This window comes from Mugil cephalus, chromosome 1 (genome assembly GCF_022458985.1).
Source record: "Mugil cephalus isolate CIBA_MC_2020 chromosome 1, CIBA_Mcephalus_1.1, whole genome shotgun sequence".
NCBI classification, from domain to species: Eukaryota; Metazoa; Chordata; class Actinopteri; order Mugiliformes; family Mugilidae; genus Mugil; species Mugil cephalus.
Window position 1 is genome coordinate 46,466,641 of NC_061770.1, and position 22,472 is coordinate 46,489,112.

At 37.9% G+C, this 22,472-nt stretch overlaps 1 protein-coding gene across 7 annotated transcripts in view; it reads right to left on the bottom strand.

The window, feature by feature from the left end:
• LOC125022562 (ubiquitin carboxyl-terminal hydrolase 21-like) overlaps positions 1-22,464 on the bottom strand; it is a 29,794-nt gene extending 7,330 nt beyond the window's left edge. For 3 of the 7 annotated variants that reach the window (XM_047609321.1, XM_047609295.1, XM_047609350.1), the window contains exons 1-11: positions 22,102-22,464; positions 21,208-21,313; positions 20,977-21,098; positions 20,795-20,865; positions 20,578-20,703; positions 19,168-19,263; positions 18,949-19,080; positions 18,727-18,855; positions 674-711; positions 307-347; positions 98-226 (exon numbers count right to left, since the gene is read on the bottom strand). In XM_047609321.1, coding sequence (XP_047465277.1) covers positions 98-226; positions 307-347; positions 674-711; positions 18,727-18,855; positions 18,949-19,080; positions 19,168-19,263; positions 20,578-20,703; positions 20,795-20,865; positions 20,977-21,098; positions 21,208-21,313; positions 22,102-22,141 — 1,030 coding nt within the window. In that variant the 5' untranslated portion in view covers positions 22,142-22,464. Of the gene's footprint in view, positions 1-97; positions 227-306; positions 348-673; positions 712-809; positions 933-1,031; positions 1,164-1,250; positions 1,347-2,481; positions 2,608-2,698; positions 2,770-2,880; positions 2,997-3,106; positions 3,204-4,000; positions 4,372-8,752; positions 10,376-17,712; positions 18,268-18,356; positions 18,398-18,593; positions 18,629-18,726; positions 18,856-18,948; positions 19,081-19,167; positions 19,264-20,577; positions 20,704-20,794; positions 20,866-20,976; positions 21,099-21,207; positions 21,314-22,101 lie in introns of those variants that run through there. The other 4 variants (XM_047609338.1, XM_047609329.1, XM_047609304.1 and 1 more) reach the window with 4 other exon arrangements.
• Positions 22,465-22,472: the final 8 nt, after the last annotated feature.

The following is a 22,472-nucleotide window of genomic DNA, read 5'->3' on the forward strand; positions in this document are numbered from 1 at the left end:
TTTACATTTTCAGAGCGTCCAGGAGGTGGCGCTCCAACAGAAACTACTCCTACATGTATATTTCTGTTGATGGAAACGGACACTGCAGTGTCATTACCATTTTCTGCATCATCTTCACCTTCATCTCTGTCTCTGTTCTTTTCAGCATCTTCATCCTGCTCATTCACATTTCCCATAATGGGCTGGTCTTCACTATGGGACACCCCACAACTGTGTTGAGTATCAGCTGCAATGAAAGAAAAAATAGCTATGGAACTAAATGTACTAAAGTGACAACCTCATTCAAAATGAAAATATATCTCTTACTTTTCTTCTTTCTGTAAAATAGAAGGTAAGCACTCTGGGATCTAATAGGAGAAATACGAAACAAAAGAAGATTTGAACCGCTGCCAAAAAGTAAAAATGATCTTGAAAGAAATTAAGTTTTAATTTAAAAATGATTTTACAGCCAATTCTTCAGCCAAATATCAATAGTTACTTGTGTGCTTGACAAGATAAAGTCAATCTAATGTGTTGTGTGTTTCAAACTGTGAAAGAAGATATATCCAAACAAGATCGAATGTGCACTTGTTCAAATATGCTGAAAAATGAATTAATTTTAATATGGTGAGCTCATTATTTCTTGAAAAACAAAAACATATGGAGTGGTAAAATGAATGAAACTAAAACTTACTTCTCAGTGTTGTCCATCTGGAACGGCTGATAATCAAACTGTTGATGGAAGAAATAACAAAACACAACCTGATGAATCCATTATTTCACTGTAACAACTCAGTAACACTGAAGTGAAGGTGATTAAAGGTGGTTACCAGTGTGACCCTGGTATCATCAAAGCGGAACCATCTGTCTCCAGGCTCATCTTTGATTGTTGCTGCGTAATGTCCACTCATCAGATCACCAAAATGATCCACAACTGCATACAGTTCATATGTCTGACCGTGATCAAAGCAACAAAAAAGAGACAGACATTAAAATTAGGAATGAAAAACAAAGCGTTTATCATCAAATACTGATAGACTCTGTAAATGTACCTCTGGTATCTGAAGACTGTAGGGAACAGCCACAACACGGTTGATTTTGAAGTACTTCATGTAATAGTAGTTGAACTCAAACCTCTTCAGCAGCAACATCAAAACGTCTGGATGGTTCCTGATTACATATTGCTGAATACAATAACATGAGAAACTAGATTCAGGTCCAGAAATCAGGTTTGTCTTTGAAGTCAGAAACATTCATGGCTCTTTACTCACAGTAGTAGCATCATTTTTGTCATCACAGGTGTCACAGTAGATCTGATTATCTCCAATTAATTCTGAAGACTTGAAAAACTGCTTGATGCCGTCCTCCTGAAACATATACTCATGTCATCTACTTACATCTACTGATTTTAGCTCTGACTAAAATGTACAAACCAGTTTCTCTTTCTAGGATGAATCTGAGACAAAGAGAAGATCAAATGCAAAAGATACAAAAAGCACAGCTATCTGCAAAAGTCTAGTTTGTCTTTGTTCATTCCTTCACAGTCAGTAGCATAGAACAGAGAGAGCAAACACACAATCAGTAATGGACATTCATCCATGCTTGAAGGGAGAGGGGTGCAGTGAGGAGTGCTGAGTTGGTTTCCGTCTGTAACCTCAACACCAGATGCCAGTGAATCCAACACACACCTTAAACTGAACTGTAAAAATACAGACTGAGTTATGTCCCTGCCACTGTTTTAAACAGGCCAGTGCACTTCTGGTATTCACTGGTCTATAATATTAGGAGTTCTCACAAACAGGCTGAACTTTCTCCTTTCATTTCATAATGGCACTCAGACTGCATTACTCAGGGGGCACTACGTGTCCCTTGCCTCCTTCTGTTCTTGTTGGCATTACTGGACATTCGCTCAGAAGTGGAGCGTCACAGTTTTAGGTTGAAGGGAAAAAGCAGAAGAAGACATCAGTGATGTTGGCCTGGCAGTAATCCAGGTGTTAATTGTAATTATTTGCTGATACTGACTGCTTGAGTTGATATAGACACCAACAGCTGAATAAGAGGAGTAACGACATTTATTGTTTCCCACTTGGTGGCTGCAAATATGTTAAAGTCTTAGAGACCTTTAAATTCAATTTTAAAGCAGTATCATGCAATGTTACCTTAAAATAAAACACAGAATGGCCTTTGGGTTTCACCCTCTGTAGCTTGAATGTAATTAGACTTACAACGAAAACCAAATATTAAGCATAAACTCAGATAAGCAAAAGAAAAAAAAAACAAAACACACACACTAAAAGAAACCCAAACAACATTGGAAATGTCTCCAGGGTAAGTTTCCAAGTGATGGACCTGACTGGGACGTGCTAGCTGTTCAAAGCTTCACAATCTTTGTAGTTGTTGACATTTGTTACTCATAAGAGGTGTTGGAAATAGAGTTGACATGTATGTTTTTTTAATTCTTTTTATCTTTAAATCCTGGAAATGGAAGAGAACCGTTCTTACCACACTATAGTCTTTGCTGCTGGAATCCACCAATGCAAGAGGAAGATTCCAAAACTGCTCAGTGATGCCAGACTTTGTACGACATTTACAACAGGTGGTCTCACGTGTCAACTTCCCGTCAAAGATCTGGAAACACAAATATAAAGAAACCTGTAAACAAGTGTTCATTTCTTTTATTCATCTTGTAGACTGTCTTTGGTGTTGATGCAGTGTTTACCTGAGATGCCTCAGGACTGGTCAGTCTTAAAATCTTCTCAAAGTACTCAGCAGCATCCTGTTGTTCATACACTGAGTAGAGAGACAAAAAGTTAATCAATCAGTTAAACAGTAAGTACCATTGGTCCTGTGACACACAGACTATTCATAGGTTGTGTTGTTCTGTGTGTTGACGTGCTCTACCTTTGACAATGCCCAGCTTCTTCCTTATTTCAGATGTGTCTGTTGTACGTTCTTGTAAGTTCTTAAATAAGTCATTGAGGTCATGGTCAATACACTGTGTGTTTTCTTCTCCGTAACTAAATAAAAAAACATACATGAGTGACACAAAGGTACACCGCAAGCTTTAGTTTAAACTAAATACATTAGGAAGCATGAAATTGCAAATAAATAAATACATAAAACAAACCTTTTCACTGCTTCTCTGAAGTCTTTGGTCATGAACAGCACCTGCAGCACACTGTTCAAGTAACATGTTGATCCTTGGTTCTTCAAGCCGTGGTAAACTGAACAAGCAATGGATTCATGTGATTAGTGTTTTATTGTTATCAGGTAGTTTGGATTTTATATGGAAAACACATTTCAACTACTGACAACAATTAAAACATGGTGATAATACTTGTTTGTTTTTATTTTTTTTTTCTTGCGCATTTAGAAAGAATTTAAACTCTTTGCTGTGTGCCTTGTTGTTTTAATTGTTCATCCAGTTAACCTCTGAACTGATCACCAACTGGACAGAGTTAACAAGCTCATAAACGGCTGGTTTAGAGTTTGTGTTTGAACTCACTGTTTGCTGCAGAGAGGAGATTGTTAATGAGGCACATAATTTACAGAACCATCTTCACCTGCAGGCTGCATCATAACACTATTGGAGGAAGCATTCAGACACCTTCATGTTTTAATTGTTGTGTTGTAAATTCAGTTTTAAATGGATGAACATTAAATTGCTATGTCTGGTGTACCCATAACCCATAACCATGATATGGCCTGGGCCTTTGCTTTCCCTACTGTGACAAGTCCAAACGTCAGTGGTTAATAATTAATACTGAAACAGAAGTAATCTGACGAAATATCCTGAGGTGTCAATCAGTCACAGCTTTACAGAGCAGACAAGGAAAAGCAACAGTTCACCAAGTGCATTCAGAGGATTCAGAGAATGAGACAAAATGTTCTCTTGTCTGAAGACACAAAAAACACTCTTGAGGAAGAAAACGTTTACTACGTCCAGTTCAAACAAAATTTACAATATAAAATGATCAAAAATGTGAAGTTTCTGAATACCTGGATCTACTGCATATCTTACCTGGAGGAGAATTGGAAAACAAATTGCTCCAAAAACTCATTTTCAGACCCTTCTGACAGCCAGTCTCTTCTGTTGACAGCTGCAAAACAACTGATCTCTGACAGCCAGTCAGAATTGTTATTTTGGTAAAGGATATCCAAATTCAGGCCGTGAAAACCATGAGTCAACCCTCAAAAATTCTTTCAAAACAAGTCATTCTCACACTAACAGCAGAATATCTCTTGTGAGGCTGAATCGCTCCGAACACTTTCTCTTTCACTTACTGCCCCACCCTCGGACTGTTTTTGACGGCTCACATGACAACTGAACATTATTGTGGAGCAAAGATAACCTGACCATTAAAATGTAAGAACTCAGTTCTTGCACTTGACTGATCCAGATGCAAATGACTTGTTGAATGTTGTACTCAAAGAACCTTTTGTTGTTTGTTAGTGCAGGAACTCAAATTAGCATATTGTGTGACATTCAAAAATTGTGACATACTGTATAAAATTAAATGCAGGACATGTGGCAGTGTTACATTTCCTATGCGTGGATATGTAAAATTTGCGCCGCAGTTCTTTACTTTCACCAGCTGTCATCTAGAGGAGATACAAACTGAAACTAAACCTTCGTGGCAGCCCAGACATCACATGACTTCCTCTAAATACTGTCACAGGCTAAAGGCTGGAGGTCATATATCGATGTCTGACTGTCTGAATTGTTTGTGTTTGCTTTGGAGGTATTTATGTTGCTGTTTAAAACACATTTTAGAGTCACAAGGAACCATTCACAGAACCTGGTATGAGGTTGACCCGGTTGACCCAAGCTGACTGACTGTAGGGAAGCTGTCTACTCATCTTCCTCTTACTCTGTAAAGCTTTCTTACCTTGATCATCATGATCCTTTTACTTTTACAAAAACTGTCAAGAAAAAAAAGCATCATGATATTTATTTTATCATTTCAAACATATTTCTTTTATTTAAATCACAGCAAAGTCCTTCATATAACACGGACACAGTAGTTTTGTTCTCATCACACACTCTCCTCTTTAACAGTAGTCAGTGAACAGTGATTTACAGGCGTGAGGTGATTGGAGAGTAAACAACAACCACAGCTCATTTAAAACTGTCTTTGCCAAAAATAAATAAATAAATAAAATAAAATTTATATTTATAACAAGACTGATATTTGAAACTATATGACGTGCTGCATTAGGAGCATCTCAAGAAAAAACAACAACTAAACAAATTAAAAATACAACAAATTGTATGACAGGTGAGTTTGTACTTAGAACAAATGTGTTTTTCTTTGCACTGACATTTTCATTGAAGCTCATCCGTGTGAATTTCTACAAAGGGACATTCTTGTTTGTGTTCTCCATACTGTCTGGCTGCTTATTGATCTGTGATAAATGTCATTTAGCTGAGAATTAGTCATTCAAAAACAATACAACACTGTCAATCTATTATGGCGATGATGGACTTATTTTTCTTTTCCTTGGAGGTGAACTGACATTTAACTCTTTATCACACAGTGAAGTGGTGCTATTAATTTCTGGAAGAATTGCTTTTTTTTGTTTATTTGTTTGCATTTTTAAAGTTTATTCATTATTTATTCTGAATGCAGGTCTGTTTTGATGTTCCTGTCTTTTTAACGTAGCTCCAAGTAGATGCTCACTGCAAATTTCATTGAATATCTTTTTTGAAATGACATTAAAGACTTTCTGATTCTGACTGTGACACATTCGTCATAAGTGTTTTCGTTAGTGTTTCGTTTTTTACGTTTTTTGTTTTGGTTGCTAATAGCGTTGGATCACAGACAGAAAAAGTCACTGGATAAGACGTTACATTTCATCATCATCCTACACCAGAGTTGCAAGTACTATAATTATCGTATCTGCTAATACCTTAAAGTCTTAGAGACTTTTGAATGCAAATTTAAAGCAACATTATGCAACATTACCTTAAAATAAAACACTCATTCTGATTCTACTGAGGCTGACAGTAAAGAAAATTGGCTCTCTGTTATTCCCTCTGTACCTTGAATTAGGCACTGAAATAACCAAAAACAGAAATGGAATACAAAAACAAAAGATACCAAGACTCTCATCTCAGAAAAGCGTCAAGCGCCTTATAATAAATTATGGGCAAGACATGGTTAAAAGCAACACTTGATGCTTTTCAGGACTGAAATTGCTAGTGTTCAGCTGTGTGTCTGTTTATCTGAGGATCCAGTGATTCTGGACCTGACTACATCCTCATGTGAAAAAAAAAAAAATGTAGAGTGTTCGTGAGAGAGAAGAGAGAGTCTACGAGAGTGAGGAAAGACAGAGCGAGAGAGAGACCAAAAAGACCAATTTGTGTCCCAGTTTGCTCTTGCTCTGACCAACATGTTGCTCGGGAAATGGAAGAGAACCGTTCTTACCACACTATAGTCTTTGCTGCTGGAATCCACCAACGCGAGAGGAAGATGCCAAAACGGCTCAGTGGTGCCAGACGTTGTACGACATTTACAACAGGTGGTCTCATGTGTCAGCTTCCCGTCAAAGATCTGGAAACACAAATATAAAGAAACCTGTAAACAAGTGTTCATTTCTTTTATCCATCTTGTAGACTGTCTTTGGTGTTGATGCAGTGTTCACCTGAGATGCCTCAGGACTGGTCAGTCTTAAAATCTTCTCAAAGTACTCAGCAGCATCCTGTTGTTCATACACTGAGTAGAGAGACAAAAAGTTAATCAATCAGTTAAACAGTAAGTACTATTGGTCCTATGACACACAGACTATTCATAGGTTGTGTTGTTCTGTGTGTTGACTTGCTCTACCTTTGACAATGCCCAGCTTCCTCGTTATTTTATATGTGTCTGTTATACGTTCTTGTAAGTTCTTAAATAAGTCCTTGAGGTCATGGTCAATACACTCTGTGTCAGGGTTTTCTTCTGTGTATCTAAACAAAGAATATACACAAGTGACACAAAGGTACACGGCAAGCTTTAGTTCAAACTAAATACACTAGGAAGCATGAAATTGCAAATAAATAAATACATAAAACAAACCTTTTCACTGCTTCTCTGAAGTCTTTGGTCATGAACAGCACCTGCAGCACACTGTTCAAGTAACATGTTGATCCTTGGTTCTTCAAGCCGTGGTAAACTGAACAAGCAATGGATTCATGTGATTAGTGTTTTATTATTATCAGGTAGTTTGGATATTTTTTTTTTCCGTGTATTTAGAACGAATTTAAAGTCTGTCTCTATGCTGTGTGCCTTGTTGCTTTAATTGTTCATCCAGTTAACCTCTGAACTGATCACCAACTGGACAGAGTTAAGAAGCTCATAAACGGCTGGTTTAGAGTTTGTGTTTGAACTCACTATTTGCTGCACAGAGGAGATTGTTAATGAGGCACATAATTTACAGAACCATCTTCACCTGCAGGCTGCATCATAAACTATTGGAGAAAGCATTCAGACACCTTCATGTTTTAATTGTTGTGTTGTAAATTCAGTTTTAAATGGATGAAAATTAAATTGCTATGTCTGGTGTACCCATAACCCATAACCATGATATGGCCTGGGCCTCTGCTTTCCCTATTGTGACAAGTCCAAACGTCAGTGGTTAATAATTAATACTGAAACAGAAGTAATCTGACGAAATATCCCGAGGTGTCAATCAGTCACAGCTTTACAGAGCCGACAAGGAAAAGCAACAGTTCACCAAGTGCATTCAGAGGATTCAGAGAATGAGACAAAATGTTCTCTTTTCTGAAGACACAAAAAACACTCTTGAGGAAGAAAACGTTTCCTACGTCCAGTTCAAACTAAATTTACAATATAAAATGATCAAAAATGTGAAGAGAATTGAGGAGAATTGGAAAAAAAATTGCTCCAAAAACTCATTTTCAGACCCTTCTGACAGCCAGTCTCTTCTGTTGACAGCTGCAAAACATCTGATCTCTGACAGCCAGTCAGAATTGTTATTTTGGTAAAGGATATCCAAATTCAGGCCGTGAAAACCATGAGTCAACCTTCAGTTGTAAAAACAAATTCTTTCAAAACAAGTCATTCTCACACGAACAGCAGGATATCTCCTGTGAGTTTGAATCGCTCCGAACACTTTCTCTTTCACTTGCTGCCCCGCCCTCGGACTATTTTTGAGGTCTCGCAGCTGCACGTTAATGTTGTGACTCAGTTACTCAGTTATAGACTCATCCAGATACAAGCGACTTGTTGCCTTCGTGGATATGTAAAATTTGCGCGGCAGTTCTTAACTTTCACCAGCTGTCATCAGGAGGAGATACAAAGTGAAACTAAACCTTCGTGGCAGCCCACACATCACATGACTTCCTCTAAATACAGGCAGAGGGGTGATGGTCCTATATCCATGTCACCGCCTGACTAGATTGTGCTCGCATGGGAGGAATTTATGTTGCTATTTAAAACATATTTTACAGTCACAAGGAACCATTCACAAAATCTGGTATGAGGTTGAACGGGTAAAACAAGAGGACACACATTTTAGAAGCTGACTGACTGTAAGGAAGCTGAAGTCGGTGTGCAGCTCTTCCTGCTGAAACAATCCCGTGGCACACAGAAATTCAGGGGTTTATATTAGTATCTCATACCTCTTCTTCTCTCATCTAGTCCTTCATTTTCTCACCTATAGATGCATCTGTTCTTCTGGACCCTGTGTTATTACTCTCAAAACTGCTCCTTTTTTTTTTTATTTCTTTTGATACAAACAGTCTCATCTTTTAGAGAAACTGGGAAGAAAAACAAGCTTTATATATCTTTATTTATTTAAATCACAGCAAAGTACTTCATATAACACAGACACGGTAGTTTGGCTCTCATCACACACTCTTTAGCAGTAGTCAATGGGCAGTGATTTATACGTGTGAGGTGACTGGACAGTAAACAACAATCACAGGTCATTCAAAACTGTCCTTGACGAACAAATAACTAAACACATACACATTTATAACAAGGCTGACGTCTGAAACTATACGACGTGCTGTATTAGGAGAACATTTTGGGTGTAAAAAGACAACAAATTATATGACAGGTCAGTTTGTACTTAGAATAAATGTGTTTTTCTCTGCACTGACATTTTCATTGCAGTTCATCTGTGTGAATTTCTACACACTGAATAAATGTGACTAAATCAGCCCTAGCTTCTTAAACTGGAAGTGATGTATGCAACGAGCAACTGACACCAAACTTCACATGAATATGATCAAAGAGACGCTCGTCCACGTGGCTGCGTTCTCCATACTGTTTGGTTACTTATTGATATGTGATAAGTGTCATTTAGCTGAGAATTACTCATTCAAAAACTAATGAGACAACATTGTCGATGAACAACAGCATGCAGTCTAGACAATCATTTGTGTCATATATTTCATCTCAATACTTCTCGTTCACAGCGTCTGGACTTTTTGGAGCAGAAACATAAGACCAAAGACAACTTATGTTTTTATTTTTTTTCTGTCCCTTTTCTTTCTTTCTTTTTTGTCTTTTTTCTTTCTTTCTTTTCTTTGGAGGTGAACTGACATTTAACTCAGTTTCCTCATTGTCCTCTCCTTTGTTTCCAAAGTGTCTTACATGTCCTTGTGTCTGTGTCTCTGTGAAAGTTGACTCATTCAGGTTTAACTTACTGACATCTTTAGTTAAACCGTCTGTGTTTTGATCAGATATTCTCTCATGACTACCACTGTTCATTCTGTGAGCTGTATCTTCTACTTCTGCCCATGCCTGCTTTGTCTTGAGACTTCTTTGAGTATCACTATGGGTTCTCTTACCTGGACGTGGCTTTGAATGACCTGCACCTCCCTCTTTGTTTTCTCTAATGGAGCTGTGCCTCACAGATTTTTCATCTGGTCCATGGTGTCTCCCCTGATCTCTTATTTCTTCTTGGATCTGTGTCGGTCCTCTACTTCCTGACAGTCCCTGTCTCAAATCTCCTCTGCTGTGTCTGACTTCCTGTTTCTGTCTCTCATGTGACCTTCCATTGTCCTCAACATACACACTACAGTGTACTGTGGATCCTCTACTTTGCACGTGCTCATCACGTCTCCTACTATCAACCTTCGGGTCCATTTGTCCCAGAGAAATATTTCTTGATGTGTCACTGATTTCCCTTTTACACTCTGGATAATCAGTTCTTTCTTTTTGTCTAGTGTCATCAACTCTCTCATCATTCCCAGAATGTTTTCCCTTTTGCATAAGTCGATATGTTATTATCTCAGTATCTTCGTTCTTCTCCACACTAACACGTTCAACTGACATAGGTCGTCTAGTTTTCACCTGATCTTTATTGATTTTCTGACTACGTCTTCCTTTGCTTTGCTCCACCACGTCATAGTGTCCAGTTCTCTGTTTACTGTCCTGATGTTCATTTCTGTTGACACTGACTAACTCTCCATTGTCCTGCTGCTGATCTTCTACCAGTGACTCCACTTCACTCTCTTCTCTGTTCTTTTGTATCACTGCCTTTTTCTGATCCTCTACACTTGTCGTTTCTGTACAGATCAGTTGTCCATTTACTCCCTGGTCATCAGCTTCTGCCTTTTCTTTCACATTCTCCTCATCATCCTCCATTTTCTTCCCCCCATCACTCCCCTGTTTGTCGACATATTCATCTTCACCATTCTTATACGAGTCATGATCCTGACGACTGTCTTGTTCAGTCTGCCTAACATCAACTTCATTGTCTGGATTTTTTACATTTTCAGAGCGTCCAGGAGGTGGCGCTTCAACAGAAACTACTCCTACATGTATATTTCGGTGGATGGAAACTGACACTGCAGTGTCATTACCATTTTCTGCATCATCTTCACCTTCATCTCTGTCTCTGTTCTTTTCAGCATCTTCATCCTGCTCATTCACATTTCCCATAATGGGCTGGTCTTCACTATGGGACACCCCACAACTGTGTTGAGTATCAGCTGCAATGAAAGAAAAAATAGCTATGGAACTAAATGTACTAAAGTGACAACCTCATTCAAAATGAAAATATATCTCTTACTTTTCTTCTTTCTGTAAAATAGAAGGTAAGCACTCCGGGATCTAATGGGAGAAATACGAAACAAAAGAAGATTTGAACTGCTGCCAAAAAGTAAAAATGATCTTGAAAGAAATTAAGTTTTAATTTAAAAATGATTTTACAGCCAATTCTTCAGCCAAATATCAATAGTTACTTGTGTGCTTGACAAGATAAAGTCAATCTAATGTGTTATGTGTTTCAAACTGTGAAAGAGGATACATCCAAACAAGGTCAAATGTGCACTTGTTCAAATATGCTGAAAAATGAATTAATTTTAATATGATGAGCTCATTATTTCTTGAAAAACAAAAACATATGGAGTGGTAAAATGAATTAAACTAAAACTCACGTCTCAGTGTTGTCCACCTGGAACAGCTGATAATCAAACTGTTGATGGAAGAAATAACAAAACACAACCTGATGAATCCGTTATTTCACTGTAACAACTCAGTAACACTGAAGTGAAGGTGTTTAAAGGTGGTTACCAGTGTGACCCTGGTATCATTGAAGCTGAACCATCTGTCTCCATCCTCATCTTTGATTGTTGCAGTGTAATGTCCACTTATCAGATCACCAATATGATCCACAACTGCATACAGTTCATATGTCTGACCCTGATCAAAGCAACAAAAAAGAGACAGACATTAAAATCAGGAATAAAAAACAAAGCGTTTATCATCAAATACTGATAGACTCTGTAAATGTACCTCTGGTATCTGAAGGCTGTAGGGAACAGCCACAACACGGTCGATTTTGAAGTACTTCATGTAATAGTAGTTGAACTCAAACCTCTTCAGCAGCAACATCAAAACGTCTGGATGGTTCCTGATTACATATTGCTGAATACAATAACATGAGAAACTAGATTCAGGTCCAGAAATCAGGTTTGTCTTTGAAGTCAGAAACATTCATGGCTCTTTACTCACAGTAGTAGCATCATTTTTGTCATCACAGGTGTCACAGTAGATCTGATTGTCTCCAATTAATTCTGAAGCCTTGAAAAACTGCTGGATGCCGTCCTCCTGAAACATATACTCATGTCATCTACTTCTGATTTCAGCTCTGACTAAAATGTTCAAACCAGTTTCTCTTTCGAGGAGGAATCTGAGACAAAGAGAAGATCAAATACAAAAAATACAAAAAGCACAGCTATCCACAAAAGTCTAGTTTGTCTTTGTTCATTCCTTCACAGTCAGTAGCATAGAACAGAGAGAGCAAACACACAATCAGTAATGGACATTCATCCATGCTTGAAGGGAGAGGGGTGCAGTGAGGAGTACTGAGTTGGTTTCCGTCTGTAACCTCAACACCAGAAGCCAGTGAATCCAACACACACCTTAAACTGAACTGTAAAAATACAGACTGAGTTATGTCCCTGCCACTGTTTTAAACAGGCCAGTGCACTTCTGGTATTCACTGGTCTATAATATTAGGAGTTCTCACAAACAGGCTGAACTTTCTCCTTTCATTTCATAATGGCACTCAGACTGCATTACTCAGGGGGCACTACGTGTCCCTTGCCTCCTTCTGTTCTTGTTGGCATTACTGGACATTCGCTCAGAAGTGGAGCGTCACAGTTTTAGGTTGAAGGGAAAAAGCAGAAGAACACATCAGTGATGTTGGCCTGGCAGTAATCCAGGTGTTAATTGTAATTATTTGCTGATACTGACTGCTTGAGTTGATATAGACACCAACAGCTGGGTAAGAGGAGTAACGACATTTATTGTTTCCCACTTGGTGGCTGCAAATATGTTAAAGTCTTAGAGATCTTTAAATTCAATTTTAAAGCAGTATCATGCAATGTTACCTTAAAATAAAACACAGAATGGCCTTTGGGTTTCACCCTCTGTAGCTTGAATGTAATTAGACTTACAACGAAAACCAAATATTAAGCATAAACTCAGATGAGCAAAAGAAAAAAAAAAAAAAAACACACACGAAAAGAAACCCAAACAACATTGGAAATGTCTCCAGGGTAAGTTTCCAAGTGATGGACCTGACTGGGACGTGCTAGCTGTTCAAAGCTTCACAATCTTTGTAGTTGTTGACATTTGTTACTCATAAGAGGTGTTGGAAATAGAGTTGACATGTATGTTTTTTTAATTCTTTTTATCTTTAAATCCTGGAAATGGAAGAGAACCGTTCTTACCACACTATAGTCTTTGCTGCTGGAATCCACCAATGCAAGAGGAAGATTCCAAAACTGCTCAGTGGTGCCAGACTTTGTATCACATTTACAGCAGGTGGTCTCACGTGTCAACTTCCCGTCAAAGATCTGGAATTACAAATATAAAGAAACCTGTAAACAAGTGTTCATTTCTTTTATCCATCTTGTAGACTGTCTTTGGTGTTGATGCAGTGTTTACCTTTGATGCCTCAGGACTGGTCAGTCTTAAAATCTTCTCAAAGTACTCAGCAGCATCTTGTTGTTCATACACTGAGTAGAGAGATTATAAGTTTATTTATTAAATTAAATAATTCATAAATCTAAATCATAAGTAATTATCCATTATGGTGAAAATTAGGAGGATGTTCCTGTTAAATGGGTAAATAAGATACAGCTCACATCATGATACACGCAAACTGTTACAATAAGGACACATAGACTATTCATAGGTTGTGTTGTTCTGTGTGTTGACGTGCTCTACCTTTGACAATGCCCAGCTTCTTTGTTATTTTATATGTGTACGTTGTACGTTCCTCTAAGTCCTTAAATAAGTCCTTGAGGTCATGGTCAATACACTCAGTGTTTTCTTCTGTGTATCTAAACAAAGAAAATACACAAGTGACACAAAGGTACACTGCAGGCTTTAGCTGAAAATAAATAAATTAGAATAAATAAATAAACCTTTTCACTGCTTCTCTGAAGTCTTTGGTCATGAACAGCACCTGTAACACACTGTTCAAGTAACATGTCGATCCTTGGTTCATCAAGCCGTGGTAGTTAATATTAGCTGCAGAGAGGAGATTGTTAATGATGCATGTAAATTACTTAACCATCATAAACTGAGCTACTTGAGAAAGCATTCAGACACCTTCATATTTTAATAGTTGTGTTGTAAATTTAGTTTCAAATGGATGAAAATTAAAAGTGCATTTAGAGAATCTAGGGAATAAACCAAATTATTCTCTTGTCTGAAGAGACAAAAACACTCTTGATGCAGAATTTCAACTGACACTCATCAATAAATACCATGTATCTGAACAACGAAATCCCCAATATATATATAGTTTTTGCCGTTATCCGATATATCCGATCCGAATAATTTCCAACATGAACATCATGTTTTTATGTAACGGAATATTCCTTTTCAGTCCATATCAGTCCAGTTTGAGACTGCATTAACAGGGCGGTCTAACAGAATATTTATTAAAGAAAGCTGAAATTGTAAATTCAGATGTATATTTTATTGAAGTTGACCTCCAGGGAACTTATTCGTATTTGTTTACATGTTATAGATTCTCAGGACGTGACAATGTGGAGATGGCGGAGTGATATTTTTAGTGAAAATTTAGTGTCTTATTGACCAATGAGATTGCTTGGTCGGAACTACTTGTTGTATAATATTGTTTTGGCTCCGGGTGCGGTTTGATAAGGTCATCAATTGCGCGCCGGTAAATGTGTGTGTATATATATAATTAACAATATAAAATGAGCAAAAATGTGAAGTTTCTGAATACTTGAATCTACTGGATATCTTACCTGGAGGATGTTGAACATTGCTCCATAAATTCATTTTCAGACTCTTCTGACAGCCAGTCTCTTTTGTTGACAGCTGCAAAACAACTGATCTCTGACAGCCAGTCAGAATTGTTATTTTGGTAAAGGATATCCAAATTCAGGCCGTGAAAACCATGAGTCAACCCTCAAAAATTCTTTCAAAACAAGTCATTCTCACACTAACAGCAGAATATCTCTTGTGAGGCTGAATCGCTCCGAACACTTTCTCTTTCACTTACTGCCCCACCCTCGGACTGTTTTTGACGGCTCACATGACAACTGAACATTATTGTGGAGCAAAGATAACCTGACCATTAAAATGTAAGAACTCAGTTCTTGCACTTGACTGATCCAGATGCAAATGACTTGTTGAATGTTGTACTCAAAGAACCTTTTGTTGTTTGTTAGTGCAGGAACTCAAATTAGCATATTGTGTGACATTCAAAAATTGTGACATACTGTATAAAATTAAATGCAGGACATGTGGCAGTGTTACATTTCCTATGCGTGGATATGTAAAATTTGCGCCGCAGTTCTTAACTTTCACCAGCTGTCATCTAGAGGAGATACAAACTGAAACTAAACCTTCGTGGAAGCCCAGACATCACATGACTTCCTCTAAATACTGTCACAGGCTAAAGGCTGGAGGTCATATATCGATGTCTGACTGTCTGAATTGTTTGTGTTTGCTTCGGAGGTATTTATGTTGCTGTTTAAAACATATTTTAGAGTCACAAGGAACCATTCACAGAACCTGGTATGAGGTTGACCCGGTTGACCCAAGCTGACTGACTGTAGGGAAGCTGTCTACTCATCTTCCTCTTACTCTGTAAAGCTTTCTTACCTTGATCATCATGATCCTTTTACTTTTACAAAAACTGTCAAGAAAAACAAGCATCATGATATTTATTTTATCACTTCAAACATATTTTTTTGATTTAAATCACAGCAAAGTCCTTCATATAACACGGACACAGTAGTTTTGTTCTCATCACACACTCTCCTCTTTAGCAGTAGTCAGTGAACAGTGATTTACAGGCGTGAGGTGATTGGAGAGTAAACAACAAAGACAGCTCATTTAAAACTTTGCCAAAAATAAATAAATAAATAAAATAAAAAATAACTTAACCCATACACATTTATAACAAGACTGATATTTGAAACTATATGACGTGCTGCATTAGGAGCATCTCAAGAAAAAAACAACAACTAAACAAATTAAAAATACAACAAATTGTATGACAGGTGAGTTTGTACTTAGAACAAATGTGTTTTTCTTTGCACTGACATTTTCATTGAAGCTCATCCGTGTGAATTTCTACAAAGGGACATTCTTGTTTGTGTTCTCCATACTGTCTGGCTGCTTATTGATCTGTGATATATGTCATTTAGCTGAGAATTAGTCATTCAAAAAGATACAACACTGTCAATCTATTATGGCGATGATGGACTTATTTTTCTTTTCCTTGGAGGTGAACTGACATTTAATTCAGTTTCAGTATTGCCCTCATTGTCCTCTCTTTTGTTTCCAAAGTGTCTTACATGTCCTTGTGTCTGTGTCTCTGTGAAAGGTGACTCATTCAGGTTTAACTTACTGACATCTTTAGTTAAACCGTCTGTGTTTTGATCAGATCTTCTCTCATGACTACCACTGTTCATTCTGTGAGCTGTATCTTCCTCTACTTCTGCCCATGCCTGCTTTGTCTTGAGACTTCTTTGAGTATCACTACCAATCAAGCAATCAAACTTTATATATATAGGGCACTTTTCATACATAAAAATGTAACACAAACTGCTTTACATGAAAAACAAACAGCCCTAACCCCCCTATACCCCAGACCCTCATTTAAGCACACACATAGACACACACACTGACACACAGATACTGCCCAAGCCAGACATGGCTCCCAGGGTGGAGGGCCTGTGTGAGTAAAACACTGGCGCTAAAAACTAAGAAACAACAGAGTAAAACATGAATAATACTAAAAGGACTAGACAAAGAAACAAAAAAACAAAAACAAACAAGCAAAAGAAATAAACTGGACGTGGCTTTGAATGACCTGCACCTCCCTCTTTGTTTTCTCTAATGGAGCTGTGCCTCACAGATTTTTCATCTGGTCCAGTATCTCCCAGTCTTTCTATCTGATCATGGTGTCTCCTCTCATCTCTTATTTCTCCTACTTCCTGACAGTTGTCCCTGTCTCAAATCTCTGCTCTCCTTCTTTGGTCTGTTCCTTTACACTTGACATGTGAAGTCCTGTTGCTCATGTGATCTTCCATTGTCCTCAACACACACTACAGTGTACTGTGGATCCTCTACTTTCCATGTGCTCATCACGTCTCCTACTATCAACCTTCAGGCCCTTTTTTCTCAGAGAGACATTTCTTGATGTGTCACTGATTTGCAGAATCATTTGTTTCTTTCTGTCTAGTGTCACCAACTCTCTAATCACTCCCAGAATGATCTTTGGCTTTCAAAAGTTTATATTTTATTATCTCAGTATCTCCTTTATGTTCAACACCAATGCGTTTAACACCAACACATTTATTCGACCTACGCTGTCTAGTTTCCACTTGATCTTCATTGATGCTCTGACTACATCTTCCTTCGTTTTGTTCCCCCACAACCTCATTGTGGTCACATTTTACTGTGGATTCCTCTCCTCTTTGATGTTCATCATTTGTTCTATTTTGTTCTTTGTGTCTTGTAACTTCTCTTTCGTCCTCTCCGTCTCTATCATGTTTTCTGCTTTTACTTTCTTGTTCACACTCCTCATCATCTGTTGACATGTTCCCTTTCGTGTAAGTTTCTCTATCATCAGGATCGCTCTGTCTGCAGAGATCATATCTAGTCAGGTTTTTTACTCTGTTTGATGGTAATGTGTCTGTTTTCATGATTTCATCTCTTTGATTAACTTTATAAACATGTTGAGGGTCATGGTGTTGTCCAGTTCTCTGTATACTGTCATTTCTGTTGTGTCTAACACTGACTAACTCTCCATTGTCCTGCTGCTGATCTTCTACCAGTGACTCCTCTTCACTCTCTTCTCTGTTCTTTTGTATCACTGCCTTTTCCTGATCCTCTACACTTGTCGTTTTTGTACAGATCAGTTGTCTGTTTACTTCCTGGTCATCAGCTTCTGCCTTTTCTTTCACATTCTCCTCATCATCCTCCATTTCCTTCCCCTCATCACTCCCCTGTTTGTCGACACATTCATCTTGACCACCGTGATACGAGTCATGATCCTGACGACTGTCTTGTTCAGTCTGCCTAACATCAACTTTATTGTCTGGATTTTCTACATTTTCCCAGCGTCCAGGAGGTGGCGCTTCAACAGAAACAACACTGACTATTTCTGGTCCATTTCTGTCGTTCGGAACGGACGCTGCAGTGTCGTTACCGTCGTCTGCATCAACTTCACCTTCTTCTCTGATCATTTGAGCATCTTGACCCTGGTCATTGATGTTTCTGGTAGTGGGCTGGACTTCACTATGGGACACCGTACAGCTGTGTTGAGTATCAGCTGCAATGAAACAAAAACAACTATGAAATAAGGTGAAGTACTAAACACTTAGATGGCATCATTCAAAACGAAAATGTATGTGCACTTACTTTTCTTTTTTCTGTAAAATAGAAGGTAAGCATTATGGGATCTAGTGGGAGAAATACGAAACGAAAGAAAGGTTTGAAAAGAAAAAAATATGCAGCTTATGAAGTATCCACGGGTATTTTGGGGCTGTGTTCATTGAGATGATATGATGAAGATTAATTAATTTTAATATTAAACTGTATTATTTCTTGAAAAATAAAAACATATGCAGTGGTAAAATGAATAAAACTAAAACTTACTTCTCAGTGTTTTCCATCTGGAACGGCTGATTGGACTGTTGATGGAAGAAATAACAAAACACAACATGATGAATCCATTATTTCACTGTAACAACTCAGTAACACTGAAGTGAAGGTGATTAAAGGTGGTTACCAGTGTGACCCTGGTATCATTGAAGCTGAACCATCTGTCTCCATTCTCTTCTTTGATTGTTGCTGCGTAATGTCCACTCATCAGATCACCAAAATGATCCACAACTGCATACAGTTCATATGTCTGACCCTGATCAAAGCAACAAAAAAGAGACAGACATTAAAATTAGGAATAAAAAACAAAGTATTTGTGATCAAATACTGATAGACTCTGTAAATGTACCTCTGGTATCTGAAGGCTGTAGGGAACAGCCACAACACGGTCGATTTTGAAGTACTTCATGTAATAGTAGTTGAACTCAAACCTCTTCAGCAGCAACATCAAAACGTCTGGATGGTTCCTGATTACATATTGCTGAATACAATAACACGAGAAACTAGATTCAGGTCCAGAAATCAGGTTTGTCTTTGAAGTCAGAAACATTCATGGCTCTTTACTCACAGTAGTAGCATCATTTTTGTCATCACAGGTGTCACAGTACATCTGATTGTCTCCGTTAAATTCTGAAGCCTTGAAAAACTGCTGGATGCCGTCCTCCTGAAACATATACTCATGTCATCTACTTCTGATCTCAGCTCTGACTAAAATGTACAAACCAGTTTCTCTTTCTAAGAGGAATCTGAGACAAAGAGAAGATCAAATGGAGCAGAGAACCAGCAACAAGAGAGAATCGTCTTAAAAGTAATCTACAGTTTAATACAAAAAGCACGGTTCTCTACAAAAGTCTAGTTTGTCTTTGTTTCTACAGTGGCATAGAACAGAGAGAGCAGACACACAACCAGTATGGACATTCCCAGTATCTAACTACTGGGAACTACTACTACTACTAAGTAAAAATGCTTTGTTACTGTAGTTAAGTCTTTTTTTTATGGATTACAGTACTTTATTCACTACATTTTCAAAAGAAACAGATACTTTTACTCTGACAGAACCAGAGCAACTGGGTCTTTATCACACAGTGAAGTGGTGCTATTAATTTCTGGAAGAATTGCTTTTTTTTGTTTGTTTGTTTGTTTTTAACACCGCATTTTTAAAGTTTATTCATTATTTATTCTGAATGCAGGTCTGTTTTGATGTTCCTGTCTTTTTAACGTAGCTCCAAGTTGATGCTCACTGCAAATTTCATTGAATATCTTTTTTGAAATGACATTAAAGACTTTCTGATTCTGACTGTGACACATTTGTCATAAGTGTTTTCGTTAGTCGACGTTTTTTGTTTTGGTTGCCAATAGCGTTGGATCACAGACAGAAAAAGTTACTGGATAAGACGTTACATTTCATCATCATCCTACACCAGAGTTGCAAGTACTATAATTATCGTATCTGCTAATACCTTAAAGTCTTAGAGACTTTTGAATGCAAATTTAAAGCAACATTATGCAACATTACCTTAAAATAAAACACTCATTCTGATTCTACTGAGGCTGACAGTAAAGAAAATTGGCTCTCTGTTATTCCCTCTGTACCTTGAATTAGGCACCGAAATAACCAAAAACAGAAATGGAATACAAAAACAAAAGAAACCAAGACTCTCACCTCAGAAAAGGATCAAGCGCCTTATAATAAATTATGGGCAAGACATGGTTAAAAGCAAACACTTGATGCTTTTCAGGACTGAAATTGCTAGTGTTCAGCCGTGTGTCTGTTTATCCGAGGATCCAGTGATTCTGGACCTGACTACATCCTTATGTGAAAAAAAAAAAATGTAGAGTGTTCGTGAGAGAGAAGAGAGAGTCTACGAGAGTGAGGAAAGACAGAGCGAGAGAGAGACCAAAAAAAACAATTTGTGTCCCAGTTTGCTCTTGCTCTGACCAGCATGTTGCTCTGGAAATGGAAGAGAACCGTTCTTACCACACTATAGTCTTTGCTGCTGGAATCCACCAACGCAAGAGGAAGATGCCAAAACGGCTCAGTGGTGCCAGACTTTGTATCACATTTACAGCAGGTGGTCTCATGTGTCAGCTTCCCGTGAAAGATCTGGAAACACAAATATAAAGAAACCTGTAAACAAGTGTTCATTTCTTTTATCCATCTTGTAGACTGTCTTTGGTGTTGATGCAGTGTTTACCTTTGATGCCTCAGGACTGGTCAGTCTTAAAATCTTCTCAAAGTACTCGGCAGCATCCTGTTGTTCATACACTGAGTAGAGAGACAAAAAGTTAATCAATCAGTTAAACAGTAAGTACTATTGGTCCTGTGACACACAGACTATTCATAGGTTGTGTTGTTCTGTGTGTTGACATGCTCTACCTTTGGTAATGCCCAGCTTCCTCGTTATTTTATATGTGTACGTTGTACGTTCAACTAAGTCCTTAAATAAGTCCTTAAGGTCATGATCAATACACTCTGTGTCAGGGTTTTCTTCCGTGTATCTAAACAAAGAATATACACAAGTGACACAAAGGTACACCGCAAGCTTTAGTTCAAACTAAATACACTAGGAAGCATGAAATTGCAAATAAATAAATACATAAAACAAACCTTTTCACTGCTTCTCTGAAGTCTTTGGTCATGAACAGCACCTGCAGCACACTGTTCAAGTAACATGTTGATCCTTGGTTCATCAAGCCGTGGTAGTTAATATTAGCTGCAGAGAGGAGATTGTTAATGATACACAAACACGACTGTCTTTATTCCATTACTGTAAACTGAACAAGCAATGGATTCATGTGATTAGTATTTTATTATTATCAGGTAGTTTGGACATTTTTTTTTCGTGTATTTAGAAAGAATTTAAAGTCTGTCTCTATGCTGTGTGCCTTGTTGCTTTAATTGTTCATCCAGTTAACCAACTGGTCACCAACTGGACAGAGTTAAGAAGCTCATAAACGGCTGGTTTAGAGTTTGTGTTTGAACTCACTATTTGCTGCACAGAGGAGATTGTTAATGAGGCACGTAATTTACAGAACTATCTTCACCTGCAGGCTGCATCATAAACTATTGGAGAAAGCATTCAGACACCTTCATGTTTTAATTGTTGTGTTGTAAATTTAGTTTTAAATGGATGAAAATTAAATTGGTATGTCTGGTGTACCCATAACCCATAACCATGATATGGCCTGGGCCTCTGCTTTCCCTACTGTGACAAGTCCAAACGTCAGTGGTTAATAATTAATACTGAAACAGAAGTAATCTGACGAAATATCCCGAGGTGTCTATCAGTCACAGCTTTACAGAGCCGACAAGGAAAAGCAACAGTTCACCAAGTGCATTCAGAGGATTCAGAGAATGAGACAAAATGTTCTCTTGTCTGAAGACACAAAAAACACTCTTGAGGAAGAAAACGTTTACTACGTCCAGTTCAAACAAAATTTACAATATAAAATGAGCAAAAATGTGAAGTTTCTGAATACTTGAATCTACTGCATATCTTACCTGGAGGAGAACTGGAAAACAAATTACTCCAAAAATTCATTTTCAGACCCTTCTGACAGCCAGTCTCTTCTGTTGACAGCTGCAAAACAACTGATAGCCACCTCTTACAGCTGACAGCCAGTCAGAATTGTTATTTTGGTAAAGGATATCCAAATTCAGGCCGTGAAAACCATGAGTCAACCTTCAGTTGTAAAACAAATTCCTTCAAAACAAGGAATTCCCACACAAACAGCAGGATAACTCCTGTGAGTTTGAATCGCTCCGAACACTTTCTCTTTCACTTGCTGCCCCGCCCTCGGACTATTTTTGACGTCTCACAGCTGCACGTTAATGTTGTGACTCACTCAGTTATAGACTCATCCAGATACAAG